Source organism: Larus michahellis, chromosome 13, assembly GCF_964199755.1.
Source record: "Larus michahellis chromosome 13, bLarMic1.1, whole genome shotgun sequence".
NCBI lineage: Eukaryota > Metazoa > Chordata > Aves > Charadriiformes > Laridae > Larus > Larus michahellis.
This window is the reverse complement of record NC_133908.1, coordinates 14,254,983-14,269,426: the sequence shown is the minus strand read 5'-3', so window position 1 is coordinate 14,269,426 and position 14,444 is coordinate 14,254,983. Positions and strand designations below refer to the sequence as shown.

At 43.3% G+C, this 14,444-nt stretch overlaps 1 protein-coding gene across 2 annotated transcripts in view; it reads right to left on the bottom strand.

Moving 5' to 3' along the window:
• Window positions 1–5,635: 5,635 nt before the first annotated feature.
• The window catches only part of GRK3 (G protein-coupled receptor kinase 3), a 73,286-nt gene continuing 64,477 nt past the window's right edge, over window positions 5,636–14,444 (bottom strand). For both annotated transcript variants that reach the window (XM_074606141.1, XM_074606140.1), the window contains 6 exons: window positions 13,363–13,429; window positions 12,810–12,905; window positions 10,283–10,445; window positions 9,498–9,634; window positions 8,432–8,545; window positions 5,636–7,893 (listed from right to left, as the gene is read on the bottom strand). In XM_074606141.1, the coding sequence (XP_074462242.1) occupies window positions 7,732–7,893; window positions 8,432–8,545; window positions 9,498–9,634; window positions 10,283–10,445; window positions 12,810–12,905; window positions 13,363–13,429 (739 nt within the window). In that variant the 3' untranslated portion in view covers window positions 5,636–7,731. The remainder of the gene's footprint in view (window positions 7,894–8,431; window positions 8,546–9,497; window positions 9,635–10,282; window positions 10,446–12,809; window positions 12,906–13,362; window positions 13,430–14,444) is intronic.

Below are 14,444 nucleotides of genomic sequence, written 5' to 3'. Positions count from 1 at the left end.
GGGGCACCCTGCGGCTCCCAGCATCGGGGTCCCTCCTGTCCTTTCAGAAAGCCACCGTCTGTCACCCCCAACACACCTCACAGTCCCTGCCAGGGCCATGGTGTGGTGCTGCCCCAGCACAGCGGGATGAGGGTCACCCCCAGGGCCCTCCTCGCCGCCGCGGCACCGTCCCATCCGCAGGACGCAGCCACCCACGGAAAAAACATGAATAAACACCGTGCGCATGAAAAACGGCTTCTCCGGCGAGCGAAGGGACTTACCTCTGACAGAGCAGCCGGGGGGCGATGGGGGTGCGGGGCTTCGTCCAGCAGAGCCCCCCCAGTCCCGGCAGAGCCTCGCCATCCGCGCGGGAAGGGGCAGGCGAGACCGAGAAGAAACCAGGCGGCAGCACACACGCAAAGGACGGCTTTTATTGGGGTTCTCGTCGTACGAGAGCAGTTGTACTGACCAACACACAGAAGCAGCTTAGCTTGTGCCAAAATAACCCTTTTATAAAAAAAAAAAAAACAAAAAACAAAAAAAACCCCCAACAAAACAACAACAAAAAAAACCCCCAAACCAAAATAAAATAAAATAAAATGGCGGAATTAACTAAGTGTGGCACATCAGTCACAAATCGCCGAGGACTGTAAACTCCGAAGATAAAGTCTCTGGGAGAAGTACCACTGGGACGTGCAGCAGCACACACCGGCACGGGGCACCCCCTCCTCCGCACAATAAATATGAAAAGAGCCAAGTACAGAAAACAAAGAATGATTCTCATAGATACAATATCTAAAGTTATTTACAGATACTGGCTTTTCTTACCATTAAATTACACATTGAAAACAGGTTCTCTTTCAATATATTTCTTTAAATCACTAGTAGCTATTCATGTGAATCTGCTCCTTTATTTTTTTTCTTTTTTTTTTTTTCTTTTTTTAAGGACCGAATGTCGTCACTGAAACAGTGCTCATAAAAACGCCTCTCCTAGGATGCTCTCGCTTTATTCTGTTTTTCAGACTCATTTTTATTCGCCTGCTCTCTGATTTCTCCCTTTCCTTAAGGAAAAGATGCTTGCTACTGCCGGGAAGGCCTCTTCCCACCCCGCACCCAGGCAATCCCAGTGCTACACCCCACCCGCCTCCTTCCCCAGTCTGGAAATACATCAAGTTACACAAACGCGGATAAATCCTCGCCCTGGATGGACAACCAGCATTGTCCCCAGGTTTTCTAAGGAAGCCCTGCTTGGGCACGGGTCAGGTTTGCGGCGCCGGGCTCGGCGCTACCCCGATCTCCGCGCATTTCTGGTGGGTGATGCCAAAAAACCAAGATCCCACGGGCACCCGTGCGGTTTTACACCCCACCACCGGCCTCTCCCACCCTGCGGGAGCTCTCTCAACGCTACGGCTCGCTCTCAGCCACAGAAATACAACAGGATCAGACGGGGAAAATGTAAAACCAGGCCAGAAGTACTACGGGGGGAAAGCAGCCACCCCTCCCTGTGAGAAGAGGTGGCTTCGGCCCCACGGCCGGCAAAAGCCACATTTCACCCTCGAGACACCACTCGGTTAAACCCTGAAGGGTACGTGCTTCGAGCTCCACCACAGTGGCAATTACAAGCATGTGCTTTAATACCTTGAGCATTCCTCAAACTGCGGGGGCCAGGACTGCAACTGGCCTTATTTTTAGCAAATGAGTTATCTGATGAATTTTGCGCTATTTTTGTACCTGGCTGGGGAAGGAGGTGCCCGGTTGGGTTATGGACAGATGTTCCCAGCGGTAGCAGAGCTCCAGCAAACACTCTGCTGCGAGGGGCTGGCTGCCCGGGCAGGTGGAGCTCGGGGAGCGCGGGCTCTGAGTCCCGACACCCCCGGAGGGACGGTCCCCGCGGCGTCCCGGGGGTGCCCGCTCCCCTCCTCGCCTGCGGCGCGGGCAGAGTCCTGCGCCACGGCCTGGCCCCTGCCCCGGCCGCCCGGCTCCGCAGGACACCCCTCCTGGCTTCATGGGCTCTAAACCTATTTTTAAGGACCAAATAATCCCCCTGAAACAGCAACACATACAATTTTTGCCACCTCCGATGCCGGTTTGGCCCGTCTCTGCCCTACGCCCGACACAAGGCACCGCTGCGAGCCGGCCCCCGCGCTCAAACCCCGCAGCCCCTCCGGGCTCTCCCTTCCACTCCCTCATTAACCTTGGAATTAAAAGAGCTTCGCAAATACCTGAGCCCATGCCTGACCTTTTTCAAATATCAAGCCGATTCCTCACCCCGATTTAAGGTCATTAATTCTCGTTAACCCAGCACGGGCTCATGTGAATAAACGCTCGCTCTCCGGAACGCCGAGGAATAAAAGGGGGAATTTAGAAATACCAAACCCAGGGGTTTATTTGCAAGTTTGTCAGATGTTTCTGCATTCACGAGCCACTGCACTTCGAGATGGTCCTGACAGCGCCTGGAAGCCACTACGCTCGGAACAGAAGGGTCAGCTGGACAGACTGACGGCAACTATTTCGACTTTATTATGAAAAACAGAATAAAGCTGACTGATCCTGCTTGAAAGGAACTGCCATTTCTATACATATACGGAGCAGAAATTCTGTGGAATGTCAGAAGTTGGAGACACATGTATTTAATAAATAATATATAAAATGCTTTTTTGTTAAAATAGAATTCTTGGTTTTATACCTACATAGCATAGCAACCTTTACATAAACAAAATAAAGCTGAGTCTGTGATGATTAGTTTAACACAAAATAAAAATACAATTTAACAATAGTATTAAAACAGCCAATGTTCAATCCACACAATATGTACACCATGGAATAGAAATCAACAGAAAACAAAAGTAGATTATCTTGAAATCTCTCAGACATTTGGATATACATATGTTCTCTGTATATTTTAGATATTTTCCTTTTCTTTTTTACAATATTAAAATTAATACTATGCTTTTTTCAAAATACGCTTTTCAGATTTTTTTTTTTTGATTTGTAGAATTGACTCATTCCTTATATTAATCAACGCAACTAGAATTATTTACTTTTCTACTGTACACTTCAACATAGTCCTTCCTCCATATATATTTAGAGTGTGAGCATTTCAGAGTTAAATTAACTGTGTCCTTGCCATCTGCCGCGTGGGGAACAGCGCAACCAGTGTGCGATGGCCAGCGTCCGCAGTACGGAGATATGTACGGGCTATTGAAGAATCTAGTCCTAAAACTGACCAGCTGCCAGGAAAAGAGCAACACACGGAGCTCCGGGTATTTCACTGTTCATGAGCTAATTTACCATCGTCGGAGACGGTAAATGTAGGAAATGTTACTGCGCAAGTCATCGCACGCGTCGGGGGCCCGAGCCTGCTCGCGGTGCCAGGGCTGCTGTGTCAACCAGCAGCCCAAGCAGCTCTACCGGACATCGACAGCATCCCCTTGTACGGATCACAACTGGGATAAACAGGTTTGGTTTTAGCACCAAATACACGACATTTCCTATTATCTGTCCACTGGGCTGCAAACACCAGCAAATACCAATTAAAACCAAAACCAATCTGATGACCCTAATTCCTTTCCCCCCCCCCGCCAGCTCGAGACAAGAGGGAGAAGAAAAACTTCCGCGGCGTTTCTAAAGGAGAGTTGTTGAAATTAAGGAAAACTGGAAGGCGACTAAGCTGAGGTCTATCACCGTCACCCTCGCGCAGCGCCGTCCCTACCTGCCAGGTTTCCCACGCGCACATCCAACTACTATTAGCCTTAACTACTATTAGGCTACTATTAGCGTGCTCGGAGCCTTTGTTTTCGAAGCCTAACAGGGAGGGTAACAAACCGGGAACGCCGGTGCAAGTTGGCTCAGCTCCAGCATTTCCACCAGCAGGGCTTATCTCCCAGCAGCGCTTGGAGCAGTAACTCGGGAGACTGCAGCCCTAGACTTTGCTGGCCCGGTGACAAGACGTTAACGCTCAAACATAACTAACACCAAGAAGCTGTTAGACTTAGAAAACTGGACAGCTTACACTTAGATGAAGGATTTCTTTCTTTAAAAAAGATAGTAAATATTCTTTTAACGGTTTCATTCATTTGCAAAAAAATTAGCGAACAAATTTGAATAATAAAAAGTGCCTAATTGATACCTGCAATGATGGGACATCTCAGTTGACACGGTGTCCAGGGAACACGTTACAGCACCGGCCAAGCTTGTGCCCAGCTCCACACGGTTCCTCAGTCACACTCTGCCCGCAGCAGGAGTAAGTGGAGCTTTGCTTCCCCTGCACTTCAATTTCACCTCATAAAAGCTTGATTTTGCCTAGAATTTGATGTACCCCGGTCCTCGAAGCAAGACATGAATTTACAGCAACTCCCACGTATCAAAAATGCCGCCCTGCCCCAGAGCAGAAGGAAATGGGAAGGGGAAAGGGAAGGGGAAGGCGAAGAACACAGACCAGAGCTGCAGCTCTCCTAAAAGCCACTGCGACCCCCCCCCGAGCCCAGCTCCTGCAGAAATTACACATCTTTCTACCACCACGTCACTCCCGCGCTCGCCTTCCAGGATCTGGTCTTACTGCCTTTGTCAGCTTGTACGTCAGAGACAAAGAATAATTAGAAAATAATCCCTGCAGCACTGAAGGCATGTGGATGTGTCAGGGGAGTGTTTAACATGGCTCTATCCGGCATGTAATTCTCTGTTTTGAAGCGTAAGAAACAATACCCACACATGCTTAATTCTTCAGTAGGGCTGATTTTGCTTTAAAGGGCTTTCAGCTAATTTGTTTAAAAATACGCGTTTAATCATTCACTCAGCAATGTTGATGCCCAAAGCTCTAATTTCTTTTATCTTTACTTCCCTGAACATTAAAAAAAAAAAAAAAAAATAGAAGAAGGAAAATCCTACAAACGTGGTCAAAATGCATAAAAGACAACACCATGCCTTACGTTCTCTGCGTTCAACAAGATTTTGTCCACATACAGCTAAAGACCCTCATGTAAAATAACACCACCAAGAACCTTTGTCCAAGAAAAAACTTCAGAGAATTTGGTACCTAAACCAGGAACGATCAGTTGGAGCTGTATCTTATCTCACATGTTGCTTTGCAGCTCTCTCTCCACACCAGCAGATCCAGTCCCTTCCACGCAGAACCCAACTTGTCACTGGGATCCCAACTTCCCCCACGTGTACGCAAGTTTTCCACTATGGTCATCTCTCCTTCTCTCCTAACAGCACAGTCACGTGTGAGCCACAAATATAAACCTTTTATAAATTGTTGATAAATCAGTTGACTAAAGAAAAACAAATATTTTACTATTCCGCTCCTGCCATGTACCCGGACACGGCAATAAGGACCACGCTAACGAGCACGTTCTAGGGACACCCCAACTCTGTTACACTTCAAAATATGCATACTTCCGTAAGTCAATACACAGCCTTTGTTTCATATAAAATCTATGGTTTTGAGGCGCAATGTCCCAATCACAGATCTGTCCCTCCCCTCCTCACAGACACCAGCGCCTGGAACCGATGGGATCGCTGCATCAGGAACCGCAAAACTCTGCCAGCAAGCGTTCAGCGTAAAAAGCAACCGCGGAAAGCAACTAGAGAGAAGAATGGAACCGATAACGAACTAAGAAAGCACAAACCAGTCACACGAGAACTAAGAGTTTTTCTCACAATCTGAGGTGTTTTTTTCCAAATCAAGAAGAAAAAAAATAAGAGCGTGGCATGGTATTGTAGGAAAAGCTCAACAGCACCCAGTGCTCCGTCAGTGCCAGTAAGACGAGACGTTTTCTGTGCCACCCCTCGGTAAATACCACAACGACGCCTTACAGAGGATGCTGAGATGGTAAACATCCCTCACCAGAAAGAATGACAGAGAAGCTGGTACTCTTCTTACAGAGTAATTAAAAAAAAAAAAAAGTGAAAAAAACCCCCAAACTCATTAAAAGATATCACCCGACTCACACGGGGTACCTTCCAAAATGCATTTTCCCTTTTCTGCTGCAGCGGGTGATAAGACAGTTCGCACAGGTGTGAAAACACGTGCTATGCAGAGTTAAGTCACTCCCACTTCTAGAAGCAAATACATTCAATTTTATTACAAGTGTGTTCTGGATAAACAAATACTTTCAAAAGAACTCTCCTGTTTTTGCCAATTTGTTCTCTTCTACGAGGAGACGGGTCTCGAACTCTGCGGTTATCTGTTAGCAGCACTAGCGAGACAAACCGTGCACACCAGGGGAAGCTGCCGGGGCAACTTCTGCTCCCATTTATGGAGATGCAATTCCCATCATCTTTAGGGATGACGGGAATTGTATCACCATGATCAGGGAGAAAATGTTCTTGAAGGCGTTCACTGAAACAGAAAAAAGCTTAAATTAAGCCCTGACCTATGTCTTAGAAAACATCCCAATGACCAGGGAAAGGCTGACTTCACATGCTTCAAGTTGTCTAACAGTTAAGAAGTTATATCTTTACTTTAGCAAGAGTTTCCACGTGACATGACTGATGTCTCAAGTAGAATTAATATAAATCTGGCATTGGATCAGCTCGTTTTGTCAGTTCCATCCTCGGTATTCTCAGACTGTTTTGAACGTGGACAGTTTGAATTCCCTAGAAAAGAAAACTGAAAATCCTTTTGCAAGCCGAGCCACGTGATGTGTGCACGAACCTCCTGAGCTGAGCTACAGCGAAAGGCTGGGATATCTACGCTATGAGAACACACTTGCTTAATGGTTTTGTGTACAACAGAGAAGGATCCACAAGTCCCGTAACTGAAGAGTGATCCAAAATACGTACCGAGGTACCCAGACACTTTAACCCAGTACATGCACTAGAATGCATTGGATTTGAATAATTTCTTTTTAATTTTTAAAAAGTGCAGTTGACCTGAAATGGAAAAGAACTGTCTTTATGTTCACTGTAAACTTGTCAAAAGGAATCTGCTCTTTAAAAACTGTGCTAAAATAGTCAATTTATACAACAGAGCACTAGATGAAGCTACCATAAATTCCTCTTCACCAATTATTACTCTATTGTGTCAGTTATAGTACTGCATATACGTAGAAGAAGCAAACCGGTGGTAGCTACTATTAGTGAGTACAACAAACCAAGTGAATAATCTGAGTTCAATGTTTCCATGAAGTAGCAATAACATTTAAACCACAGGACAGTTAGAATTCAGTACTTTGAAGTGCATAAGAGTCACACTGTTGATCATCAGCAGTATGGAGAAAGGTTACTACAAAGTCAGCAGTAATGGTCGGAAAGAACATGGCAACACGACAGATTAAAGGTTATCCAACATGGCAAGTCTGCAGCTCCTTCCGCAGTTGAGGGGTTTGTCGGTATCGCACACCGAAGTGTCATCCCAGCCAGCAGTAACCATTTCAGTCTCCAGGCTCGGTACGCACCAAACGAGGGTATTGCAGAGAAAACAGTATCTTCCTTCCATCAGTAGTTCTAGAGTAACGGACCACGTTTTTAGACACCGCCAGGGTGCAGGAATGCATGGGAGCAACATCCAGCCTCTACGCTTGGTAATTTCCACCGCTGCTAGGAGCATGAATTCACTTGCCATTGTTCCAGTCTTCACAACCTCCAGAGACAGAGTTCTGACATTATCCCATGCTGTAAACATCTAATTTTTCCTCTTCTAAGCATATCCCGCGTGCAGGATTGCACAAAGTCATTCATAAGGATTCTGTGAAACTCAACAAGTTCACAAAGTAGCTTTCCCTAAGTGAACTTTGTTCTCTGTTTCTCCTACAGCCCATTGCTATTCCTGTGGCTGAGCGGTGGTTTTGAAAGCTCTACAACTGTGGAGCGAGATTTATTGAGAAACTTTGGAGCCCGACGCAGCAACCTCTGTGCCTCAGTAAAAGCTTCCGTCAGCTCTTTTTTCCACTGAACAAATTCTGGGTCGCTCTGAAAGAGATACAGAAGTAGTTTGGCACTTCACAGTAAACTGCCAACAGCGTCTTCCCTCTCAGATAGCACTTTTAAGCAACTTATTTTAATTTTGTGATGGAATGAGTAACTTTGGATATTGAAAACGCGCAGACCTTTGCTTCCAGCAGCAACTACAGTCAGTCAAGACGTTTTGAGGACTTGCGTACTTCCTCCCTCGCAAACACATTACCTACCATGAACTAACTGCCAGCATGCCAACAAGGCCTTCGAAGCCCACGTGGGTTGAGAGGTTTTGAAGTTTTTAGCTATTCATTAAACCGAACTCATTTTGGCCCAAATACCATTGAAATCCATGGCAGAAACTGGCACAGCTGCAGGTTTCCTGCATTCAAAATTCAAGCCTGTTAAAAACTTCCCGGTTTTGCTTAGGTTCAGCTTTGCTTCATAAAGTACACTTAGTCACTACATAATGGGAGGACCTGAGAAACTTTTCAATCGTTTTATCATACGCCAAACAATCGGATTAACAGCTATTGAAAAACAAGCGTCTCACCTCACATTGTAGGACAAACTGTTTTCCTCCTTTAATTCTCAGTAAAATGCACTTCTTATCTTTAATTTGTGTTTCTTCAACAGATACTATTTGTTCCATTGTCAGTAGGTTTTGCTGTAGCATTTGCAAAAAGAAAACACAAAGATGATTCGAAAAAACCTGTTGCCCATCAAATAAAGCTGCTACCTAATTTTTTGGACTACCCACAGAAATCAAGTTATGGACGTTAACAGTCATTACACAAACTTTTCTTTGTTTCTGATGACTGGGTCATGAACTAAAGACAGTTTATAAGGTAAGAGAGAGATCTAGCACGGGGCTTGGTTGCTTCAACAGAGAAAACGAAATATAAGCTAAGAAAGCCAGTAATGACAGCATGAAATAAGAATCTACAAATAGGTGTGTCTACAAACAAAATATTCACTATTTTCCCTCACGAGAGTTGCATATAATTTTTTTTTTTCCAAGTATTACTGCTGTTAAAAAAAAGGACAACCTTACTGACTATCTCAAAGAGCTGAAAGGGAATGTTTAAGCACTATAGACTTACAGAGAAGCAAACACACAACAAGAGTTTGCAGAAAAGCTTTCCCTATAGACTAAGAGGAGAACAATGTTTTCAAATTCCAAAACCTTATTTAACTAAATATACAAATGCTCTGCCTAGCACATGATCACAGCTGGACTAAACTAAAGTTACTATAGCATTTTCTTTGAAATAAAATGCTATAGCGTTTACGACCTTACCAGTTTATGTTTTTTTGTATAAATAGTCCAGAGGTCCTAAATGAAAAACAACACCATGAACTACCAAATTCCTTTAAAAACATAACAAAACAAAGTAAACAGGTTTCTCAAGACAACTTTATGTTTCCTCAGTGCAGTGTAGCTACCCATTAACTAAAGCGATACTCCAGATAAGTTTCTCAAATCCACTGGTTGTTTACTCAGACAAATCTCTGCTTCCACGAGAGGTCTGCCTGAGCACGAGTTCTCAGATTTCCCTCCAAATCCACCTGCCTTTCACGCCCCTGGAAGCCGCTGCTCCCTGGATAACCTCACTTACCCGTGATTCTCCTTCTCCTCGCCATTCAAGTCGGTTTGGGAAGAGATAAAAGTAACGACGTTGCCACTGAGTCAAGAACGGGTTCCCCAGTTTCAGCATGTACCCATGCATAATACAATCCTTCCCGAGTGCATAATCTAGAAGGAGAGGACACCTTAGTGTGCAGAACAAGATACTGCCTAAAAGCATTCTGCCAATGTGCTATGTTGAGAAAGGACCGAGTCCTGAACGCGATGGGGCTCAATGTGCCCTCACTGGGCGTGCAACAGCGCTCCTACGTGCACAGGCACGCACACAGCCAGTTCTGCCTTAATTACACCATGCGGCTGCAGGGGACTAACCAAGAACAGAATTTGGTTCTTAAAAAAGTATCTTATTAACTATTAAAAGAATTGTATATTGCTATCCAAAGTTCAGCGTTTGCGATGCATGATCCTTGTGCAAACAAGTGATGTGTGCTGTAAAGGACTTCCCGTTTTCCTTCCCTTTCTTTTGCATGAAATCAATCCCACGTACTCTTTTCTGAGCACACACCATAAACAAACACGATGAAAGGCTGTACATGATAATCTTTAAAAGAGAGCACAAAAGATTTTCCAAAACATTATGTCATCATACAGCATTTCAAAACATTAAAAACGTCTCAAGAAACGCGATACTGACTAAACGAATTCTAACAATTACTGGTGAATGACAGTAATATGAGAGTCTGTCGTGTGAAACTTCGAACACACGAATTATTATCTAGTGGCAAAAGATGGAGAGAAGTGTATTTGACAGATTACCTTCCTCGTGGCCAAGCTGCTTATTTTTAGCCCTTTTTCTGGCCTCAATTTTATCTGTGTCTGCATTTACTGCGTCATAAACAGTTTCTGCTACTTCTTGCTGCCAGCGCTCCGATATTACCAGAGGGAAGTTCTTGTATAATTCCTGGTCACTATCAAGCAACTTGCAAGAGAAAAACAACATAAAACCCCAACACTTTAATAACTTTTACTATTCTTACAGCCAATACTTAATAGTTACCCATATAACAGTACTATTTTAAAAGATGTATTGAGCTCTAACCTTACCAGAACAAATGGGTGCAAACAAGAGAAAACAGATAGTAATTTAAGCAAAAATATTCATTTATATACAGAGAACAGGCCACCTGTTCAAAACTCATTTGCTCTGATAGTTCTAAAAGCCTTATTCAACATTGTCCCATAATGTTCTCTAGACTGTACATTTAAATAATTACGTAAATGCAAGCAGCGGTACTCTTAACTTTATCGCATAATCAATGTTAACAATATGTCCTAATTGCATTAAACACTTTCTCAGCACAAAAATTCCATCAATAAATGAAAAGATACCTTTTACACAAGGATGCTTTCCACAGCTTAATCTTGCCTTCTTAACCTTCAAAATTCAGCAGTGCATGCTGCAGACCTCAATCTTCCTGTTACATAGATTCTTTTCTCTCTTAATCCTTAACTACAGTACTTAAATTGAATTGCACTGAAGGAAACCAAAATTACTGGATTTTCAGGAAGGACTGTTTGTTGCTTGACACAGCCACGTTCTGGGTTTAGCCACAAGGCACTTTGATGCAGTACAAAAAGCGATCAATGTTTTCCCTATAAAATTATTAGAGGTGCTCAATATTTTCCCTATAAAATTATTAGAGGTCTTAATTAATTAATTTAAAGCCTTGTTCAGTTCTCCTTCTGCGGCCAGGCCAGACACTCCCAGAGTGGATATTCTCCTTTTCAGAGATCCATAGCCATATCACAGCAGGAAAACACACCCTAGATCTGCAGCCAGAAGACTCCCCTGCAAATCTGCTAAGTGGCTTCCAGGGACTCCTGACGGCATATGAGTAACAGGGGAAAGCCATGGGCACCCACTGGTGGCTCTCCAGTTTGTAACCTCAAAGAACACGTGCTCTTCTCGGTGTCACAGGACACTCTGCAATATAAATATAATCCGCAGGGGCAACGGAGGAGAGCAAGGCACTCCAAACTGGCATCCTCACGGGCAGAGGCGGCTCCCGACACCTTAATGGAAGCTCCGGCTGCAGCTGACTCAGAGGCACGAATTATTCAGTCCCTTCTAAAAGACCGTGACATCCCCGCGAAAGTGCAGAGCGAAGCTGTACATGATATCCCTCACTGACTCAGGACTAAGAATAAATTTATCTTATAGGCAGCCTGAAGGAAGATTACCCAGAGGTGATCTGGCTATAGGATTTATAGGCCTTGCTAAGAATATCTGATCCCCTCAATAAATAAAAAGACCACCTGGTTTCTCCTTGCAAAATGTTCCTCCAAATTATGGCATTCCAGAATTGCAGGTACCTGGAATCCTGTTAGACTAACACTGATGCTGAAGATCTGTAGTTTTCTGGGGTAAAGAACATTTTGGGTTCTCTGCATTTCTCTTTAAACACGTAAAATCTTTTCTGTGCCAACTTCTGTAATTACAGCAGGTGACACTGACAGGCAAGTTCCTTTTTAGGCACGGTGAGTACTTAACATGTTTTTTTGCTTATAAAGTTTAGAGCAATTAGTTTTTATCCTGACTCACTTCTGTGATAACAAGAATAAAGTTTGATCTACCGAAGAAGTGTATGATAAAAATACTGAACGGGACAGACCCAAGACGAGCGCTGATTCACCCGCTGTCTCACAGTACCAGGGAGGCTTCAGGAGAGGGGAGGAACACGCAGGGTACGCCACACCACCTCCATGCAAGTCAGAAATAGGCCAGCAGCTTCAACTTCTCATTTTTTCCTCTACATTGTTTTCATTAGATTTTGGAAAATATCAGAACCCAAAAGCTTCTTTTATCACTTTTCTAACTTATAAAGTTGCTACCATTAATATAGAGTTCATCATTTAAGAGTTTTCCATTGCACTCTCTGACCATGAGGTAACACTACTAAAATAAGGTTTAGTTCAATTTATCCAAGCTACCAGAAACGAATCACAACTTCTAAAACTACAAACCATTAAGTATTCTTGAAAATCTGAGGATTTCCCAAAAGTTATCTGAGCCTTTGAAATATTTGCTTTATCTTATGAAACTTTCGATAGGAAGGTAGATTTCAGCCAATCTAAAAAATAAAACAGAAGGACTTGGCAAACAACAAACCAGACAACCATCCCAAGCTACCTCTTTCGGAGCAGCATGGATTTAGTTGCAAAACTTGAGAGCAATTCCTTGCACATTCAGTAGCCCCTGAAGCAAAGGAATGGCACGTACGCAGGAAAAGCTGAGCACAGCAGTCACAGCGCCATTCTCTATCTATCGTTTCAAGTTGTGTACCTTAATGCCTTTAGTGTCCTCTTCATCAAATGACCCAATATCGAAAGCATCTGCCGCGTTTACTTCTCCCCTGGGAGGAATCAATGGTGGAGGGTACTAGAAATTAAAAGCAGCGTAATTAAAGACAAATTAATGGACATTATTTAAATCCATTCTGTAGATATATACGGCCTTTTTATTTTTTGCACAAATTACACATGACTGTGCAAAATATGTGCCTTGAAATTAAACTTCAGTGCAAAGTTCTCCACTCTTTTAATAAAGAAGTCCTCCAAAAATTTGGGGGGAAAACCCTACAGCTTAGAGACAGCTAAGCAGAAGAAACCATGAAGTCATCTGACCCTGAAAAAATAATAATTCATTACTAACAATTAGTAAGACTTGCAGTCATGAATATACAGTGGTTTTCATCACCAGTCCTCCACGTATCCATGCAAATGAGTACACGTGCTGGGGAGTGGAACCCTGAAGTTTTCTGTCCGTTCCCTGTTCAGAGTTATTTTCTTTTTACTGCTTTACCAAGTAAGCTAAGGTTACTGTCTTAATCCTTTACCTTTTGTAAATAGACTTGCTGCCAATCAATGCCTTTGAAGAAAGGATGTTCTTTTACTTCTTGTGCACTGCAAAATAAAAGTAACTGAAGTCAACAAAATGAAGGGGCTTTTCAAATGTATTTGAGAAATAGAAAGCCTTTAAAGGTCACATTTCTATCACTTGAAAACATTGGTAAAATGCTCTTTTTTTCAAGAAAAAAAAAGTCTTCCTAAGTAAACAACAGAAGAGACTTTCACGTGGAAATACTGGAAATAGCGCTGTAGGTCTGGCAAGGAATCGCTCTTGTTTTGCTACGGTATTCCATCATTTCAAACAACAAACAATACTCATCCGTTGTCAGATCCCAGTCGCTACTTCCAAGTAACAAGCTTCCTCCACTCCATTTGCTGTTATACATATTTTAAGGCAAACTAAGCAACTACTCTTGATAGGCCCAAGGTTGAAAAGCGATGTTGGGTCATTATCATACAAGGCTCCATGATAAAAAACCCTCTGGATATCTCACTGGAGTTACAGCCGCCCCCAGTCTCAAGCGTGACCATCAATTAACTGTTGCCACACATTGTTAATGGTTTCTCAACACTCATTTACTCCTTTCCTAGTTTTCTCTCCTAGTCTCACACAAGGCACACGCTGGCTTTTTAAATAGGTGATAACAATAACTTCAGTTAACGGCTACAGGCAAGGTAAGCTTGGCAGGAGCAACTAGTGTTTTGCAGTCAATAAACAAACAAAAAAATGACCTTTTTCTTAGAATCATGTAATGAAACAGGTACATCTGGCAATAGAGGCAACCCAAAAAGAAGCAAGTGTTCACAGCTTTCTGTGCTTGGTGGTTTTGGGGTTGGGTTTTTTTATATGTATCATTACAGCTACAACATAAGCAATAAATTTTAGCCATCAATATGTCTGAATCAAGTAAGATGACTTCATGCCAAAACAGATCAGGCAAAACCACAACGCCACCACAGGGATGAAAAGTAGGAACACCATCCAATGTAAGCATGACCGCAGAGAACACGGAGGAAGCCTTTAATGACAGAAATTGTCCAAAAATTTGACCAAACCAAAGGAAGATGA